At 44.4% G+C, this 20,576-nt stretch overlaps 1 protein-coding gene across 1 annotated transcript; it reads right to left on the bottom strand.

Annotated features, from left to right (window-relative positions):
• Positions 1-1,945: 1,945 nt before the first annotated feature.
• On the bottom strand, positions 1,946-19,542 carry LOC146976657 (arf-GAP with coiled-coil, ANK repeat and PH domain-containing protein 2). The gene is made up of 19 exons (XM_085796579.1): positions 19,132-19,542; positions 18,967-19,024; positions 16,548-16,667; positions 15,471-15,524; positions 14,528-14,586; positions 12,552-12,735; positions 12,434-12,478; positions 10,959-11,054; positions 10,263-10,337; positions 9,265-9,368; positions 9,112-9,163; positions 8,211-8,311; positions 7,996-8,107; positions 6,840-7,033; positions 5,872-5,941; positions 5,398-5,492; positions 5,053-5,129; positions 3,674-3,828; positions 1,946-2,059 (listed from the first exon to the last, which is right to left on the bottom strand). The coding sequence occupies exons 1-19, from the start codon at positions 19,185-19,187 to the stop codon at positions 1,946-1,948; spliced, it is 1,821 nt and encodes a 606-aa protein (XP_085652705.1). The 5' UTR covers positions 19,188-19,542.
• Positions 19,543-20,576: the final 1,034 nt, after the last annotated feature.

Genomic DNA, 20,576 nt, shown 5'->3' on the forward strand with positions numbered 1-20,576 from the left:
TTCACAACCTGGACCTTATTTCTAGCATTGAATAAGATCATTTTACTCACCCAGACAACTTTGGTGTCATTTGGAGTTGTTTTGACGAAATTAGCCCCAGTGGAGCGGCGCGTATATCCGTATAATGCGAGAGCACGGGGCAGCAGAATGCAGCCTCTAAATAACACATTATCCGCCGCAAAACTTGTTCATTTCGCCAATATTTAGTTATGATACACTAGTGCTATTCCCCTCCGAGCCCGTGGTGGCATGTTAACAACATCCGGGGTCTGTAGGTTGACCTACTGACCTCTGATCTGGATGATGTCATCTCCGACCGCTGCCCGGCGCGGCTAACTTGCTACCGCTAATGCTACGGTTCGTTTCTGCGTGTTTCTGACTTGTCAGAACAAAATGAGCAGCTGGATGAAGTTCAGCTTCCACAGGCTTCCTCTCCTCAACCTGGACTCACTAAAGCTCCGGCTAGTTGAGATAAAAATGGACCCGAATGCCGAAGCAGAATGATTATTATCAGAATGAGCCGGGCGGCGGTCGGAGATGACATCATCCAGGTCAGAGGTCAGTAGGTCAACCTACAGACCCCGGATGTTGTTAACATGCCACCACAGACTCAGAGGGGAATAACACTAGTGTATCATAACAAAATATTGGCGAAATGAACGAGTTTTGCGGCGGATAATGTGTTATTTAGAGGCTGCATTGCGTGCCATGTGTTCTCGCATTATACGGATATACGCGCCGCTCCACTGGGGCTAATTTCGTCAAAACAACAACAAATGACACCAAAGTTGTCTGGGTGAGTAAAATGATCTTATTCAATGCTAGAAATAAGGTTGTAAAAAACGGAAATTATCCTTTAAGGGGAGTAGGGGAAATCTTATGTTAGGTTTTTTTTAAGTTGCACACAGCAACTCTATGGCATTGTGGTTTGTTGTATTAGCGCCTATGGAACACTCTTCTTTGTTTTCACCGGCGAGGGGGCGTGGCCTTTTACGTGATGTAGGGTTACTGTCTTCTATATAGAAGTTCTGTATGTGGTGTGAGTCCACTTACCCACTGCTCCGAAGACTCCCTCTGAATCTCTCATCTCTTCATTCATCCTGGCCATCCGCAGTCTGAAACAACCACCAACAAGTTCACCCGTCAGTTCACCATTGTCACTACATTTAGGCTGGATTGCACCAACAAGGTTGAATTTTAAAGCCAGATTAAATTATGGTTTAAATTTAAATTATGTTGCACTAAACTTTAAACCTAGTTCAAAATTAAGACAGATTAAATTTAAACCTCAGTTTAATTTTTACTCTAAACTAAGTTACAATTTAATTCTGTTGCACCAGAACTTTAAATTCCAGTTTAAACTGCGATCTAGGGTTAATTTAAACTGACAGTTGAGAAGGTTTAATTTTTTCAATGGCTGCATTTTTGAGGTGGAGTGAGCAAACTGAGTTTTACTAAACTGAGATTAATTTTAAATGGTGCAACAGAGCTCTGTTTAATTTCAAATCTGGATTAATTGATTTTAAACTGTGTTTTACTAAATCTCTGATTAGAGTTAATCTTAGATTAACCTGACTAACCTGACCTTGTTGGTGCAATCCAGCCTCAGCCAGTGCAGATCTAAACGGCAGCCACTTTCTACCAATGGGACAGAAACTCTACTTTGTCCAGGTGTGTCATTAACAAGCTGTGATGTCAGTGGGCAACTCACAGTGTGACGATGTCAGCGTGGGCTGTTTCCACGGCGATGGCCAGCGGGTCCTGTCCTCTCTCGTCCACGGCGTACTGATTGGCTCCTCTCTTCAGCAACAGGCACACCTGTCTGCAGCGTCCAGAGGAAATCAGCTGTTCAGTCCGGTCCAAGCAGGACTCTGTGTGTGTGTGGTTGTGTAGTTGTGTGTGTGTGTGCGTGTGTGTGTGTGTGTGTGTGTGTGTGTGTGAGTGATTACCCGGTGTGTCCGGCGGTGGCAGCAGCGTGCAGCGCTCCCTGGCCCCTCAGGTCTCGGTAGTTGACGTTGGCCCCGTTCAGCAGCAGGAACTCACAGGCCGACAGCGAGCCCTGCAGCAGGAGGACAGGACGGTGAGGACGACGGTGGACTGGCTGCAGCATCTAGGACAGGACTGGTTACAGCCAGCCTCACATACGTGCCACTTTATAGAATTCACGCTGACATTACTGCACTTTATGGCCCAATCCCACTTCCCCCCTTGGCCCTACCACTTCCCCCTACCCCTCCGTTTTGCGCGTTCACGTGTAGGGGTAGGGGTGTCCCAATCCCCGTTAGGACAGAGGGGTAGGGGGAAGTGGTAGGGCTACATACCCCTCCAAACGGAGATTTTTCAGAGGCACACTCCAAACGGAGGGGTATGAAAAGTTTCCCAGAATGCATCTTGCGGCAGTCGGCAGCTGTAAAACGAAAAGCTGTTTAATTTCTTGCTGTAGCGCTATTGTTACGTCACTTTATTAAGGTTTAATATTTTTTCATGCGAGAAAGTAACTGTTTAGGTCCCAAATGTGCGGTTAGTTTACCCAAATGACGGCTGGTTAGAAGTTTGCTCCGACGATTTTTCGGAGAAGTGAAGCTCCAGGAGGAGCAGCTCCTCACAGAGACAGCCACCTGGTCTGCAGCGCTGCTCCGCCGGCCAAATTACGTCCTCGTCCCGGGAGAGAAAACCATCGCTAATTAACTTACCCGCAGGTTTTTAGAGGTTTACCACCGGCTGGTTAAATTATTTCTAGGAAATAAATGTTGGTCTCATTGATGAAATCTAACAATTGTGGCACAGTAGCATTGTTTGTTTGAATGAAAAGTGAAGCTTCATGTGTGTTCTTGGATAGAAGAGCAGCGCTGCCTCTGGGATCTGTAACCTACGTACAATAATCACCACATTTACAAAAATAAATAAATGTTTTACAATGAATCAGTCTGCATTAAGTTTTATTTTATTTTATTAAGTTATATGGTACACGGCTATTTGATTTCTGGCAAAAGCTCGCCGCATCAGTTTACGTAAAAGCCAGTGAGACTACGTGATGACGTATGTGACTGTTGAAGGGGTGTCCCAATTCGTAGGGGTTGACTTTCTACCCCTACCCCTTGTAGCTCCGTTTCAAGGGGCGAGGGGCAAGGGGTAGGGGAAGGGGTAGGGGTAAAAAAGAGAAATGGGATTGGGCCTATGTCTACGTATGAATGTGTATTTGATGTGAATTACTGTTTAACTCTTTATGTATTTTTTTTTCCTTTTCTTTTTAATTCTAACTCTTATTCTTCTGTCTGTCTATTACCTGCCAAGGGACTGCGGATGTAAATTAGCGGCTTGCCAACTCCGACACATTTACATTGGTATTTACATACTGATGTCCATTAATTGTGTATTTGATGAGTTTGATGAGGGAAACCAAGAACTTCCTTTAGCCTCCGTAGCGTAGCTCTGAGCAGCCTGCGGCTCTGCTCCGCCGTTCTAAAAATAGCTTGCACCGACAATTAAAGGTAACAAACCTACTGCTATGACTATAGGGATTATGGCAATGGACCAATTTGCCAAAATGTTGAACTATCCCTTTAAGTGTTGCCATTTAGACCATTAGAGGCCGATGTCAGACTGGTGGGATGTCAGAATGGCGGTTGCCCCCCCCCCCCCAATTCTCAGCCTGTGTGTTGTGCCTCCTCACCCCGACAGCAGCTCCGATCAGCGCCGTGCGTCCCTCCTCCTTGGCCACGCTGCTGTTGACCCCCGCCCCCGCGGCCAGCGCTGCCGCCATGGAAACCAGGTCTCCGGCCACCGCTGCCTGATAGAGACGCAGCCCCGCCTCCTCCTTACGATGTCCTGAAACACAACGAAACGCTTCACACATCTGAGGCCACGACAGCGTCTTTGTGTTCTTCACCCGGTCAGAAAAACAGATATAAACCTTCAGTCCCACAGAAGTTATATTCTACACATCCTGCTTTTGATTTGTCAGACCAACAGAACAACAAGTTTACACAGAGGAGCAACAACTAGTGAAGGTTTGACTCGGAAAATGAAAATGATCCGTTTTCAAAGTAATTAATAATCATTCTTTTCTAATAATCAATCAACAATCATAGTTTCAGCTCCAGATAAACAGATCCAGGATCCAGGAGGGTGTGTTAACATGGCGGACCAGGGCTTAAAGGGATAGTAGCATTTTTTTTAAAGTGGGGTTGTATGATCTCCAAATAGCCCCTAAGTACTTTAATTGCAGTAGAAGACTCTCTGCACTCCTCCCGTTAGCAACGCCAGCCCATAATAGCCCTGCCCAGAGATTTACAACATACAGTGTTGTGAACAGACCCAAAGAAACGGCCTATTTTCACGGCCTAAAAGAGGTTTTACCTGAAAAAAAATACACAGTTCCATTGTTCGCTATAATATAATTTTTTCCAGCCCTTCAAAGTGCAGGAAAAACACAGTTTTTATTTGGACCGAACCAACTCACGTATCCCTCCGCCCAGGGTTAGCGCCCGCTGATCAGCAGTTGGTTAGGTCCAAATAAAAACTGTGTTTTTCCTGCACTTTGAAGGGCTGGAAAAAATTATATTATAGCGAACAATGGAACTGTGTATTTTTTTTCAGGTAAAACCTCTTTTAGGCCGTGAAAATAGGCCGTTTCTTTGGGTCTGTTCACAACACTGTATGTTGTAAATCTCTGGGCAGGGCTATTATGGGCTGGCGTTGCTAACGGGAGGAGTGCAGAGAGTCTTCTACTGCAATTAAAGTACTTAGGGGCTATTTGTAGATCATACAACCCCACTTTACTATCCCTTTAATGATATTAATGCATTAAATTAGCCCGTGTTTTTTTCCTGTGTGTGTGGAGCGTTAGAACATGGACTCTCTCTGTCATCAGTGTTGGCTCTGCTCTGAAGGTGACTCAGAGAAAAACTCTGGGGTAAAGATCTCAGCGTCCTGCTGCAGAAACCAGGTTCACTGAGACGTTTAAGTTTGGACACGAGAAGCTGAACGACTTTCCTCCTCCTCCTCCTCCTCCTCTTCACACCGGAGGCTCCAGGTGTGTGTTTGACTTACGAGCTTCATCTGAGCCGCTGCTCTGCACGAATCTCTTCTCCACGTATTTCTCTTTGATCCACATCTCCTTCTCCGCTCTGAGGAGGAGACACAGCTACATCAGTTAAACAGCACACGTCTGTGTCATCAGGACTCATCTTCAATATCAATGTCTAAATGTTTTACTGAGCCCAGAGTCTTCATTTCATGACTCCATCAGACCCCGACCATTCATATAAATCAGTTATAAAACAGACTATTTTATTCATTAGGTCTTATCTGATGAGAGATTAACTTAATTAATGCCTCAGGAAAGCCACAGATAGAGGTGGTGTGATGGAGAAGAGATTGGTGATGAGGTTTTACCGTGGGCTGCCGGCCGTGGGTTTAACTCGTCCCTCCTGCGAACACCGAGCCTCGTAAATCTGGTTCACTACATCATTCCCCAAAACACAAAGAAGCTAAAAAAGAAGAAGAAGAATAAACTGAAGTTGGTGCCACAAATTCTTTTTCCTGAGCCTGAATCAGCTCTAAGGTCACTGGCTCCTCCACTTTTCAAGTCTCAGTCATTTCCTAAAACAACAAGTTTTTTTTATTTCATTTTATACCTATTAACTGATTAATCCACATTTAATTCTCCAGTACAGACGTTGGAAGAGAAGTGTCTGTTACACACTTGTGTTTATTTGTTTGTTTTACTTCTTTAAGTGTGTAATTTGAGAAGCTTATATCTTAAAACATCCCATAGTGTGTGTGTGTGTGTGTGTGTGTGTGTGTGTGTGTGTGTGTGTGTGTGTGTGTGTGTGTGTGTGTGTGTGTGTGTGTGTGTGTGTGTGTTACCTTCAGCTGTTCGGCCTCCCATGAGTCCAGAGTGAGAGATCTCACCTTTGACAGGTGAACACCCAGGCTCCTACAAACGTAACGACATCATAAAACACAAATATTGAAGCATATCAACAAATACAGATAAATATTGAACACACACACACACACACGCACACTCTCTTTAAAGGGATAGTTCAACATTTTGGCAAGTTGGCCCATTGCCATAATCCCTATAGTCATAGCAGTAGGTTCGTTACCTTTAATTGTCGGTGCAAGCTGTTTTTAGAACGGCGGAGCAGAGCCGTGAGCTGCTCAGAGCTACGCTACGGAGGCTCATTATGGGATTTCTTGGTTTCCCTCATCAAACCCATCAAATACACAATCCAACAACTCCACAACGCTCTGGTGGACAAGTTGTGAGCTGCACATTCACCACGCTATGAGATAATAACACAACGTTACCACACAGAGTTGTTTTAGAGGGAAATTCATGTAAAACCTCTGATGCACGTTCCTGTCGAGGGCAGTTTTTCATCAACAGTCTCTGTATTTCCCTCTAAAACAACTCCGTCTCGTAACGTTGTGTTATTATCTCATAGCGTGGTGAATGTGCAGCTCACAACTTGTCCACCAGAGCGTTGTGGAGTTGTTGGATTGTGTATTTGATGAGTTTGATGAGGGAAACCAAGAAATCCCATAATGAGCCTCTGTAGCGTAGCTCTGAGCAGCTCACGGCTCTGCTCCGCCGTTCTAAAAATAGCTTGCACCGACAATTAAAGGTAACGAACCTACTGCTATGACTATAGGGATTATGGCAATGGGCCAATTTGCCAAAATGTTGAACTATCCCTTTAAGAGATGATGATGACCAGATCAAGAGCTGTGTGAGCTCAGAGATGCTCCAGGTGACGTTAGGCCCCGCCCCCTGTGACGTTAGGCCCCGCCCCCCTGTGGCGTTAGGCCCCGCCCGCTGCCGTGGTTACCTGTGTATGCCGGAGCACTCGATGCACATGGTGACCCCCAGGTTGATGGAGGCCCAGCGCGGCTCCTCCTCCCCACAGTCACAGCACTGCTGGTTCCCCGGGCCGGTCAGGGCCACGCCCAGGGCCGCCTGCTTCTGGGCGGGGGGGCCCGGCGGGGTCTCCCCCACACACAGCGGGGAGGGGGGCTCTTTAGGCTGCACACAGGAGAAGGAGCACAGATTCAGAAGCTGCAGAGTGTGCGTTTATCTTGGAGGTAATATTCGTGCCATGATTACATCGTAACCGTGGTGATTAGGGCTGGGACAATACGCTTCTCTCCCGATTTGATTCTTCTTTTTTTTGTTTTTTTAATTTAACCTTTATTTAACCAGGGAGAATCAATTAAAGCTGTACAGAAATGGCCGTTTGTCCTGTTTGTCGCGCCGAGTTGTCACGAGCTGCAACACGAGTTTACCCGAGTAAGGAAAACTAATTTGATTGGTCGTTATCGAGCGGGCGGGATATTCAAAGCTTGGGGCGAGACCGAGCTCCGTGTGTGTGTGTTGTCTCAGACGTTTGAATGACGGATGACAGATCCAATATCAGTGGCTGGTGAATCGTGTACAGGCTGACGTATAATCCGTGCGCCTGCATTATCCAGTGCGGGAAAAAAAATACACACTTTCGTCCCGGATTTACGCAAAAATAGAATTTTGCACAAAGTTTGGCCTACATCGTCTGATAGATGAGTTATTACATTCATTTTATGACCCAGAGTGGGCTTAAATTCAATTTTCTTTTCTGTACACCTTTAAGAACAAGTTCTTATTTACAATGATGGCCTGACAAGAGGCATAAGCTTCTACGATTTTTTGGATGGCGATTCAATTTAAATTGCGATTCTACGATATTGCAGATTCTCTCGATTTTTAGTCTTTAGCATTTTTAACATTGATCTGCACACAAATACTGTAGGAGCCTATAAATTAACATACTCCATTATAAAGTGAACTTAAACCCTTTTCAAAACCTGGACTCTCTGTATGTAAAAAAGGCGAACAAATGCACATTAAAAAAGAAAAATCGATTTAAAAATCGTCAAAAAAGATATTGCAATATTTATGTGAATCGATTTTTTCTCCCAGCCCTAATAACCGTGGTGATTGGTGGAACGTGCCTGTGTGAGCGGCGTTCCCGATCGCTCCCGGTAGGCCAGGTCGATGCTGCCCTGCACGGCGCTGAGCCAGGCCTGCTTCAGCTGCTCCGAGTCGGCCTGCAGGGCGCAGCACCTGGCACAGACATCCAACCACAGGTTAGTCAGCGCTCACAGATGCTGTTACTGTTACTGTTACTGTTACTGTAATGTACTGTGTTTAAATGTGAGAGCCTCACTTCTGGACGGAGAGCAGCTCGAAGCAGAAGCGGCGGTCGATGTGCTCCAGGGCTTTGACAGCGCACAGTCTGAGGTCCTCGAACAAAACCATGGAGTCCTCCTGCAACACAGCAGGCAAGGCAAGGCAATGTTATATTGTTTTTACAAACAGTTTGTCTCAAAGGGCTTTACATGGCATCACAACAACATCCTCTGTCCTTAGACCCTCACATCGACTGAGGAAAAACTCCACAGAAAACCCTTTTAACAGGGAAAACCAGGAGAAAGCTCAGGGTGAGCAACAGAGGAGGGATCCCTCACCCAGGGAGCAGGGACAGCAGCTCTTCACTTGCTACTGCTGCTATAGTGACAACACACCGGCTGCTGATGCTTTGAGTGCCATTGAGGGCGCTACTTTTTTCAGTAATGACTCAGAGTAATCAAAAAAGTTACTGTTTCCCCCTCTTATAACAACGTTACAGTTACTGACAATAAAATGCGCCGTTTCTTGACTCAAGAAGTCCCGTCACAAAATAATGCACTCGTTAAAGTCTACGTTATACATATACTTTTTTTTCAGTCCATCAACTAGTTGGAAAAAGCTGTTTATCTGGAACTAACCAACTCACTCAGTATTCCTCCGCACAGGCAGGCCCGGTCACAGAGCCTGTCTGTGCGGAGGGATACTGAGTGAGTTGGTTAGTTCCAGATAAACGGGGGGTTAGGGGGGTGAGTCCAAGTAATTCGACATATTTTATAAAAAAGTAAAGCAATAGTTCCTTTTCCTGGTAATTAGTTACTTTTATAATGTATTTTTTCCTTTTACAGAACTCATTTATCTCATCTCTTCAGTTAGGAAACATTCATGAACTTTGTTATTATTCATCTGTACAAAATTTCGTAAAAGATGGAAACACTCACCTTGTGCGACTTCCTGTAAATGAGCTGGTTGTCTCTGATGGAAAACCAGCACCTGAAAGCATTCATCATCAAATCATCATATTACACAGTTTGGATGATATTATAGATTGTAAAGGACACACACACACACAGCTACATCAGTACAACATTTACCTCTTCCAGGTCTTGGATTTTCTCCTGGACCGCTTAAACAGGTAACCCTGGATGATGTCATTGCTCCCGGGACACGGGCTGACCATGGGCTCACCTGAAGCATCCTGAACACACACACACACAAAGGGTTACAACATCAGTCATTAGAAGGTATCTAGTGGTTTCTATTGTCAAGTTAAACTTTCCGTGACTTTACAAAGCTCTGGTGTTGCATCATCGTGCTGTGTCATTTCCTGTTGGTACAGATGTTCTTTTTGTCTGTGCATGACGTCAGGAAGGAAATGTGAGGGGGTCACTAAGTAAGATCTATCCTCTGACAACCATGAACGTCTGAACCTCATCTTTTACCAGTTTAGTCCAGACTATATTGAGTTTTAATCGATTTGCAAACAGAAAAAATTACAGTTGCTGCGCCGCAATGGTCGGGGCCGGGCAAATGTTTTTTATAGACAAAATTGGGCAATTTGAAAGTGAAAGTTGCAAAGCCGTAGCACATATGGTTGATCTGTTATGAATGGCCGAGAGCCAAGAATCACATCAGTTCTACACTGTCATGAATGAAAGCTGTTTGAATGCTCGCTGGAAGTCTTGTGAACATTTTTTTGTGTGGATCGTTTATGGAGGACGGTCTGAAGATGCTCTCTAGCGAGTTTGGTGTCAATTGAGCAAAAATTGTGGGAGGAGATTTATAAGTTTTACAGTTTTTGAAAATAACAGAGTGATGGACTTCATAATTTGTGATGAGTTTAAGTGGACAAAAGTTTCAGCAGTATTGGGGCGACATTTTGGTGAAGTTTCAAAACTGTAGCATGTAACGTTGCTTTGGAAGAAATTTTCAATGTTTTTAAATTTAAACGCAGATGATACTACTACCCGGCCCCTAACTATTTGAATCATCTGCTTTAGCTTCTCCTCATGTGAGCTCTTCTACAGAAGGACACGTCTGCAGCGCTCGGGGCCCTGACAGGTGGTGACGGGAACAAACAGCTGATCCTTACTCTCTGCTGCACCAGCAGGTGTTTGTTCTCCAGGTCTTTTCTCTTGGCTGCGCAGTCTGTGGACAGCTGGGACAGCTGAGGAGACACAGAGCAGCTCGTTAGACACGGAGCAGCTCGTTAGACACGGAGCAGCTCGTTAGACACGGAGCAGCTCGTTAGCCACGGAGCAGCTCGTTAGACACGGAGCAGCTCGTTAGCCACGGAGCAGCTCCTTAGACACGGAGCAGCTCCTTAGACACGGAGCAGCTCCTTAGACACAGAGCAGCTCCTTAGCCACAGAGCAGCTCGTTAGCCACAGAGCAGCTCGTTAGCCACGGAGCAGCCCGTTAGACACGGAGCAGCTCGTTAGCCACGGAGCAGCCCGTTAGCCACGGAGCAGCTCGTTAGCCACGGAGCAGCCCGTTAGCCACGGAGCAGCTCGTTAGCCACAGAGCAGCTCGTTAGCCACAGAGCAGCTCGTTAGCTCGTTAGCCACAGAGCAGCTCGTTAGCCACAGAGCAGCTCGTTAGCCACAGAGCAGCTCGTTAGCCACAGAGCAGCCCGTTAGCCACAGAGCAGCTCGTTAGCCACAGAGCAGCTCGTTAGCCACAGAGCAGCTAGCAGCTCGTTAGCCACAGAGCAGCTCGTTAGCCACAGAGCAGCCCGTTAGCCGTGACGTGGTGAGTGGGGGCAGAGTGGGGTCAGAGGTCAGTGTACCTGTGCTGCCATGGTCTTCATGGTGGGCTCCAGGTCTCTGAGCAGGTCGAAGCCTTGGTGGAAGAAGGTGAACTGAGCGTGAACGAAGGAGAAAACCTGACGGACACACACACACACACACACACACTTATCATGTGGGCTGGGCATATGATGTATGCATGACACAACAATAACATTTCATTCAATTATTCATTCATTTCAAACACACTAGTCACTAGTTGCTTTGGTCAAGTTTACACTCACATTACACTGGAAGCTGCACATCTAATCTGTTTTTTTATTACTCTCAGCTACGTCAATTGTTAAAGCATCTACAAAGAACTTTCATTTTGTGTCGACTTTGGTGACCCCCTGTGGACAAAAGTGGTAATGTTTTGCCAGAATGAAGACTGCATTTCCCATGAGCTCTAGCGTGTATTGTCATAAAGCCGTTCTAGTGCATTTTCCCGGGTAACAGGTCGGAAAAACACGAGTTCCGGGTTGCCTGGAACGCTACGAAGTCGTAAGTCGTGACTTGAAGCCGTGACTTACGGGTTCCTGGAACATGGTATTTACACTATTTAGAAACAGCTGATCTTCCCACCGATGGCCTCATTTGCTGTTGTAGGTCAAACAGCGACATCAGCAGAAACAAGAGACTTTTGCATATCCAAATAAAAGTTCTTTGTAGTTGCTCTTAAGTTTTGGTGGTATCTATTTTTCAGGTGTTATCAGGTCTCGTTTGTTTTCAGCTAACTAAACATCACACAAGGTCAGGAAATGTGTGTTTGGTGGATTATTTCTTTGTTGCAGAGAGAGATTTGGCAGATTTTCCCTGGGTACAACCCACATACTCAGCTCTGCTGCTCGTCCCACAAATGCATGTTCCTTACAATGTGGCACCATTTAAACCAACACTAAGTGACTTTTCAACCTTCATAAAATATTTTCATAACTTTTGTGATGATACATCGACTTAAAACAAGTTGAATGACACCTCTGTCATGGCCTGAGGGGGTCTGTATCATTATGGTCTGTATCTCTTTCACTGGCACTAAGCAGCTTTGAGGAGCATGGTAGGAACCCTGCTCTCACTTTACTTTCACTTTCACTTTTGCGAGTCACAACAAGGAGGGAACAGGCAAAACGGCACTTTGGCAATGGATTATGTTTGTGTTTTCACTTTGAAATGATCCACTGGAAACAGAAACTTAGTTTTGATGTCTTCTGTTAATTTTAATGCAGGATATTTACACGGCTTCACGCTAGTGTTCATGGGAAATGGAGTCTTCCTTCAGGCAAAACACTACCGCTTTGGTCCACAGGCGCCGCCAAACTCAACCAAAACTGAAAGTTCTTTAGTACTGCTTTAAAGGGAAATAAACAGGCTTTCCAACAGTATGTGATTCATTGCAAAGAAGTATTGTTACAACAAAAGAAAAAATCCACCAAACATGTCGATTCAGTTTGTATAAAAATGAAATCGTTCAACTCACTGAGTTTAAGATGTCCACCTTCTGTTGAGTCTTGAAGGTGTTGAGCTGAAAAGGGAAACGTGTGTCAGTGTCTGATCTGAACTCAAACGCCGCTGAGCGGTAGATCTCTGTGTGGTACCTGCAGACAGTAGTCCAGGGCAAAGTGCTGGTAGCATTTGCGTGTGGCGAGCAGCAGGTGACTCGCCCTCTCGGCGTCGCCGGCTTTGTGGCGAGACACCTGAGCGTTTTTTACAGCCGCCGTGTCCAGGTCCTCTCCGATTCGAACAAACTCCTTCCTGGTCTCTGCCAGCTGGGGGAGGAACCTCACACACACACACACACACACACACACACACACACAAAAAAAACACACATATCGTTAAAGCATCTTAAAGCTACAGTTGGTAAGCTGACGGAAGTGAAAGTAAAGTCTGCAACTTTGTTGGAAATTTCAAGTCGATACACTGTCAAGTCCCTCTATGAACCTCTTCCAAGCGCCACCACCACCACACACACACACAGTTGGATTTGGTCCTAAATTTAATGTCCTACTGTCAGAATATAGTGACAGTTCCAGAAATATGACTGAATAATTGTTACCAACTGAAGCTTTAAAAGAATAGTTCACCCAAAATTGAAATTTCACTCATTATCTCCTCCCCCTCATGTGGACTAAGGGCTGGGAGAAGTTTCAGAGTCCTCCGTGGCTTCTCTGAGTTACAGGGGGTCTCGGCGTAGCAGTGCATGTCCATATAACGGTTGCAAATGGATACCAACTGTCTTCGTAACAAAAAGACACACCAAAAAACATCCAAATACCTCCATGCTGCTCGTATGTAATGTCTGTCTTGTGTTGAAGCCCCGAAATGTTTGTAGCAGAAGCTCCTCTTCCTGGTCCGTCCAAATCCAGGAAGAGGAGCTTCGAGAAGCTTCCGCTACAAACAAGCTTGAAATATAGACTTATTTAATTTTTTTTGGGACAATATCGCATTTCAGGATTTTCGAAGACAGTTGGTATCCATTTGCAACCGTCATATGGACATGCACTGCTACGCCGAGACCCCCTGTAACTCAGAGAAGCCACGGAGGACTCTGAAACTTCTTCCAGCCCTTAGTCCACATGAGGGGGAGGAGATAATGAGTGAAATTTCAATTTTGAGTGAACTATCCCTTTAAGGCTCCTAAGTTACATCTGGTTCAGGAGAAACACACAGGCTGTGTTCAACGCTGCCGCACAGTTGTAGAGTGTCCAGGATCTACGCACCCAACCTATGGATGTTACTGGAGAGTCCTGAGACAGCTGGTTGAAAGGATCCTGGTCTATATATATAATGTAAACAGTCAGGTTTGAGCAAATAAAAGTCGGTCTCAGTTAGAAGCTGGGTCTATCTCTATATTCTGTAAGTTCTTGTGAATGTACAAAACCTCTCAAAGCCCATGGTCGCCTGTTTGAGCAGTTTCTAAGCTGCTTACTTTGTGCCAAGAGTTCTCATGTTCTCATGTTCTCGACCCGAACTCGGTGCGTCCGGTCCTGTCGATCGGCCCGGCCCATTGAGAACTTATACAGCCTTTATACAGTCCATGGCTCGTACACACATTCATTTACAAGCACGATGTGCTCCGGATCCATCTGTCTCCTCCTGTCTCCAATGATTTATTATATTTTCCATCTTTGCTGAACATAACATTTGCACAAAATCCAATAAAAGCCTGTCCTATATAGACGTCTGTCTCTAGTATGAGCCGAGTCAGTTTGGCAGTTGAAGCAAATAAAAGCCTGGGCTTCTATTGGAGAATTTAAGGTCAGTTAGTTTTTGATTTTATATTTCTTTCACTGAACTGAATGTGAGTCTTTACAGTAACATTAAATCCTTTTCATTAAAAGGCGACACAGATCCATGTTGGAGGATGCTCTGCTCTTAACATCACATTTACATTTGTTTATTATTTCTGTGGGATGTTGCACACGTGTTTACACTGGCGACACAGACCAGTCTGTTGTTAAGCAGTCGCTGACGTTGGCCATGTCAACAGAGTCTGACTCTTAGCTCGGGAGTTTCCACCTGCTTTCTGTAACAGCAGCGTTGTGAAGAGGATGCAGGGGAAAAGACTTACTGTGAACAGAGGTTGGTCAGCTGCTGGCTGATGGCTCTCTGAGTCTGATCAAATAACATCTGAGGACAAGAGACAGAGTTTAAACCATCACAGTTACCACTGTGACTGCTACTACTGTTAATGCTACTACCACTAACTACTCCAACCAGCTCTGCTGCTGTGAGGGAATCTGAAATATAAACAATAAACTCACAAAACATGAATTAAATCAGAAGCTTAGGAAACACTAGCAAGGACACAACTAAAAATAAATATATGTATAGAGACTATATTGTCTCAACTAACTGTTACTAATATATTATAAGGTCTAAAAAATAAAATGCAAGAGGTCATGACTGATGATTTATATTTATAACTGCACAAAATATTCAACAGTTTGGCTTATTTTTCCAAATTAAAGGGATAGTAGCATTTTTTAAAGTGTGGTTGTATGATCTCCAAATAGCCCCTAAGTACTTTAATTGCAGTAGAAGACTCTCTGCACTCCTCCCGTTAGCAACGCCAGCCCATAATAGCCCTGCCCAGAGATTTACAACATACAGTGTTGTGAATGGACCCAAAGAAACGGCCTATTTTCACGGCCTAAAAGAGGTTTTACCTGAAAAAAAATACACAGTTCCATTGTTCGCTATAATATAATTTTTTCCAGCCCTTCAAAGTTCAGGAAAAACACAGTTTTTATTTGGACCTAACCCACTCACGTATCCCTCCGCCCAGGGTTAGCACCCGCCGATCAGCAGTTGGTTAGGTCCAAATAAAAACTGTGTTTTTCCTGAACTTTGAGGTAGTAGCGAAATGCTACTATCCCTTTAAAAACAGCAGGAGGTTATGTTTTTATTTTTTAAGCCAGTGCAGAGGGCACAACATGAAGAAGTTGGTGTGTGTGTGTGTGTGTGTGTGTGTGTGTGTGTGTGTGTGTGTGTGTGTGTGTGTGTGTACTCACAGTGTGGAAGTTAACCATCTCCTGCAGTCCCTGGCTAAACTGGTTCAGACACGTCTGAGGGGAAGGAAGCAGGAAGTCAGTGAGAACTATGAAAACAAAAAGCTCCAACACCAACTACAGCCAGTGAGTGCAGGGCCTCGACAATCTGGGTACGAGGTCCTTCTGAACCTAAACCTGGACTCTGCTCGGGGGGGGGGGGGGACCATCACAGCAACAAAACAGGAGATGTGCTAATATGGTCATTCTGATTGTTACAGCTTGGTTAAAGGAATAGTTCACCCAAAATTGAAATTTCACTCATTATCTCCTCCCCCTCATGTGGACTAGGGGCTGGGAGAAGTTTCAGAGTCCTCCGTGGCTTCTCTGAGTTACAGGGGGTCTCGGCGTAGCAGTGCATGTCCATATGACGGTTGCAAATGGATACCAACTGTCTTCGTAACAAAAAGACACACCAAAAAACATCCAAATACCTCCATGCTGCTCGTATGTAATGTCCGTCTTGTATTGAAGCCCCGAAATGCAAAATTGTCCCGAAAAAAATGAAATAAGTCTATATTTCAAGCTTGTTTTGTAGCGGAAGCTTCTCGAAGCTCCTCTTCCCGGTTCGTCCAAATGGTATCCATTTGCAACCGTCATATGGACATGCACTGCTACGCCGAGACCCCCTGTAACTCAGAGAAGCCACGGAGGACTCTGAAACTTCTCCCAGCCCTTAGTCCACATGAGGGGGAGGAGATAATGAGTGAAATTTCAATTTTGGGTGAACTATCCCTTTAAGTGCAGAGGAAAAAATAATGTATTATTGATAAGGAATCGGATCACCAATTGAGAGATGTCATAACCACGAGGTCAACATTTATTTACTTTTTTTTTTTTTTTGGCTTTTTCATGCCTTTATTTGATAGGATAGTTGAGAGTGTGACAGGAAATGGGAGGCAGAGATGGGGGGAATGACACGCAGGATAGGGCCGTCCGACGCGGGACTCGAACTGGGGCCGCCTGCAGCGAGGACTACAGCCTCAACACATGGGGCGGGTGCTCTACCAACTGAGCTAAACCCAACATTTATTTACTTACAGTGATGACACTGTCCTTCTTCTGGTACATGGAGAGCTCAGCCAGGCCGCTCAGGAACAGCTGATTGGCCGAACTGTACGCTTGTCCCGCCTCCACCATCTTATTACACAACTTCATCACCTGGTTGGTGAAAGAAGACAGATTTAGCTAAAAACTAATACAATACCAATACCAATAGTAATACTAATGCTGCGTTCAACACAACCCGGAACTGGGATTTTTCTGACCTACTTGAAAAAGTGCAATTGAACGCCACCTCATGACGGAGCTCTAAAACGCATTTTTAACAACTATACAGTATTTACTTTTTGTTACAGATTATTACCTACTGATGTTGTGCAACACAGTAAATTCATGTTAATATTTCCTTTCGTTTTTAAATGATCCAATTCTTTTTTTTTATTGTTGTTTTTGTGCCCTTTGTAATGTTTTAAAGCCTCAGCTACATGAAGCACTTTCAATGCAAACAAAGTTTATCCTGGTCCGCCATGTTTTTGGTTATTCTGGCTGGCGTGGCGCGTCTCGAACGCTTTGAAGTCGGAAATCTGAGCTTTCAACTAGGAGATTCAAAGTTCTGTCTTGTGTTGAACTGTTCTGTACCACCATTACCAGGAACAGAGGAAGTTGCAGTGATAATGGCAGCAATAGAAACAGCCGTGTGTGTAAAATTTAAATCATTATTAACAATAGAAATGTTAGCTGTTACAGTTCCAGTTGTATCAAAATGAGTGGCAGCATTATTACAGGTATCACAATCAGTAATATTACTGGCAGTGTTGGTGGTAGCAGCAGTAGTAATCCTAGTGTTGTAAATATTATATAGGCTAGTAGTATGAGTAGTAGTACATCACCAGCAGTGATTTACTTTTAAAAACTAATTAGTTATAGTTACTTATAACTTTCCCCAAAAAGTAACCGAGTTACTACATAATAAAAGTAACTATTTATTTTTTTCTGACATGCAGAACTGAAAGATTTAAGAGGTCATTTTGTTCCTGCTGCAATCGTGTTATATAACACTTCTTAAAATGTTTTTTTTTTGTGTTCATCTTTCTTTCTTTTTTGTGGCATTGTTGTGTGAGCTACTGGACTAATTTGAATTTCCCTGCTAGGGATGAATAAAGTATTCTCTACTCTATTCTATTCTCTAACTAATCTCCAGAAAAGTAACTATTGCGGGGGGTTTTTTTTAAAATAAAAAGGCACAAAATAGATGAAATTGCTTGGACTCGCCCACCTAACCCCCAGACCATCACCCTAACCTCTCATTTATCTGGAACTAACCAACTCGGAGGACGCGGAGGAATACTGAGTGAGTTGGTTAGTTCCAGAGAAACAGGAGGTTATGGGGCGAGTTCAAGTAAATTGACATATTTGAGCATTTTATTTAAAAAAGTAACGCAACAGATACTTTTTGTGGTAATTAGTTACATTTATAACCAGTTACTTTTTGGGGGAACGTAACTAGTAACGTGCCCAACACTGTGTGTGGACAGACTGTGTGCTGCTGTCTATGTTTCTTTGTTTATCTGTCTATTAATTGTTGGACTTGGAGTCTGTAAAATAAAGCTATATTTGACAGTATAAAGCTTTTTGGGGAACGTAACTAGTAGGCTAACTATAACTTCTTACTAGTAACGTGCCCAACACTGTACAACACTGTAGGCAGTCTGATAATACACACGGTAACTAGCCCCTCTGTTTAAGAATCTTCAGATAATGTCAGTCTACGATATTAATATACTTCAATCATGTGTATTTATTTATAAATATATCCATCTTTCCCACTTGCTGCCCAAATCTTTTCATGAATTCTTTACAGTTAACTCTCAGCTCCATTCTTATAACACAAGACACACTGATAAACTTCATCCCCCTTTTTGCCGCACTACTCATACTCAGTTTTCTTTTGCTTACAGAGGCTCCATACTTTGGAATTCCCATCTTCATGTTGTTAAATTATCTTCATCCCTCAATACTTTCAAGTTAAGACTGAAAGCTTAAACCTGTTAAATCAAAGTTCCTAATAGTTTCTTTTCCAGTATATTTGTCATTGGATCATTATCTCTTTACATGCTCATACACTCAGTTAAACACAATTATTTTACATTTATACATACCCATGTTTTTATTTCTGACTTCTTTGAGTGTGTGCTATAAAATGGCACTTGTATTGCTTCCTTTTTTGTTGTTATTTGTTGTTGCTTTCTCATATTGCTGTTGTTGATTTATCCTCTGAATGTGTATATTTCTTGGGGAGGTGCTTCTTATAAGCCCATGTAGGGTTTTTTAACCTCTCCTGCACTTACTATTCTTCTTTCATTTCTGTTTTTTGTAATTGTCGTTTTTTATGGTGCAAATAAATAAATACAAATACAAATACAAATACAAACTAGTGGTAATAGTAACGTTAAGTTACCTTGTTCAGGTGCGACTCCAGCAGGGAAACCTCGGACTCAGACTGATCCAGGTTCAGTCTGAACAAAACAATTAAAAACACCATGAGTAACTGTAACTGTAACTGTAACGGTGTCATCCTGCTGCACATGCGCAGAGCGGAGAGTGTGTGTGTGTGTGTGTTTACCTGAACTCAGGTGAGTCTTTGACGCAGTCCTCGAAGTCCAGCAGCGGGTCCATCATGTCGGCGGCTGCTGCGGTCCCGGTGTCCGTGTTGAGAGCTCAGAGCAGCGGGCTCATGGTGGCCGTCAGCCCGCTGCTTAGCACCGCGGCAGCAGCAGAGGAGCAGGAGGAGCAGGAGGAGGAGGAGGAGGAGGAGGAGGAGCTGCTCTCCCTCCCTGATGATTCATCTCTATCCTCCTCTCTAAACTGGTCTCGTGCACCGACGGACCGGGACAACGACCGGGCGCCGTGCACGCGCTCCCGTGCGCCGTGCAGGTCGGTGCAGCTCGGATGAACGTCTCTGTTCGCCGCGGTGAGGGAGTTTCAGGCTGACAGCTGCTGTCCGAGCATCCTGTTGCTAACCGACCGCTAAGTTCCGCCACACATCCGGCTGCACTGGAACAGAGCCAGCAGCTCCGGGGCCGACAGCGCCGCCGGGCGGGGCGGGGCGGTAGGGGAGACCGGGGCGGTACCACAACAACCTGCAGCATCACCACTCCAACCACTAGAGCTCTGTAACAGAGAGTAACTAAGGACAGCATTGGTCCAATGGCAGCGCCTCCTGGTGGAGGAATATGGGTTTTGCAAAAGCGCCCAAGAACTGACATCTCTGCTTTGTTGGTGAAGGAGCAAGTGTGGTGTTTTCAATAATTTAAGGACATTTATAGATCACCCACGTTAATAGCATCATTGAGGATCCTTTACAGATAAATATTAACACATAGGATAGTAAAAACAACAACAACAACAAAAAAACTGTTGTCTACATTAAAGCAGAAGTAAGTGATCTGGTCGTTTTGGCTAATGCTGCGTTCCAGGCAGGCTTTTGAAACCGTAAATTACAGCTTCAAGTCACGACTTACGACTTTGTAGCGTTCCAGGCAACCCACTCGTGTTTCTCCGACCTGTTTTACCTGTGAAAGTCACTATAACGGCCACTCGTAACTTCTGACCCATGAACTCGTACCAGATCGAACTGGTACGACTTCACAGGTCGGAAAAACACGAGTTACGAGTTGCCTTGAACACACCATAACTTCTTGTCAGCAGATGGAGTTAGCAGCCCCCGCCCTCGTCATAGATCTATTGGTCGTCGTCCCTACGTCACCACATTCAGGCGCATCCCTTGGCTGCACACACAGAGAGGACTGCCCCTTTATGCCGTTCTCTCTCCTCATTGGATAAAGGTTGTAGGATACAAGGAAAGTTTTCTCCTGGGCTCAGAGCAGAGCAGAGTGACTGACAGACCCGTGTTTCAGACCAAACACTCTATAGAAGTGATTGCTGTCGGAAGATACAACTATTTAAGACTTATATTAACACAAACATATCGCTTACTTCTGCTTTAATGTTTCAATCTACATTTTGTAATAAACAAATTATAAATATAATTTAATATGACCAAGACAC

This window comes from Trachurus japonicus, chromosome 13, assembly GCF_045865225.1.
Source record: "Trachurus japonicus isolate A0001 chromosome 13, Traja_1.0".
NCBI classification, from domain to species: domain Eukaryota; kingdom Metazoa; phylum Chordata; class Actinopteri; order Carangiformes; family Carangidae; genus Trachurus; species Trachurus japonicus.

Excerpts from the sequence above, each read along its gene's own strand:
- LOC146976657 (XM_085796579.1), bottom strand. The coding sequence starts at position 19,187 with ATGATGGACCCGCTGCTGGACTTCGAGGACTGCGTCAAAGACTCACCT. Across the intron at positions 15,525-16,547 it reads AGAAGGACAGTGTCATCACT|ACGTGTCTGAACCAGTTTAG; the intron begins GTAAGTAAATAA and ends CCTTCCCCTCAG. Across the intron at positions 9,369-10,262 it reads ACCTGCTGGTGCAGCAGAGA|GATGCTTCAGGTGAGCCCAT; the intron begins GTAAGGATCAGC and ends GTGTGTGTTCAG.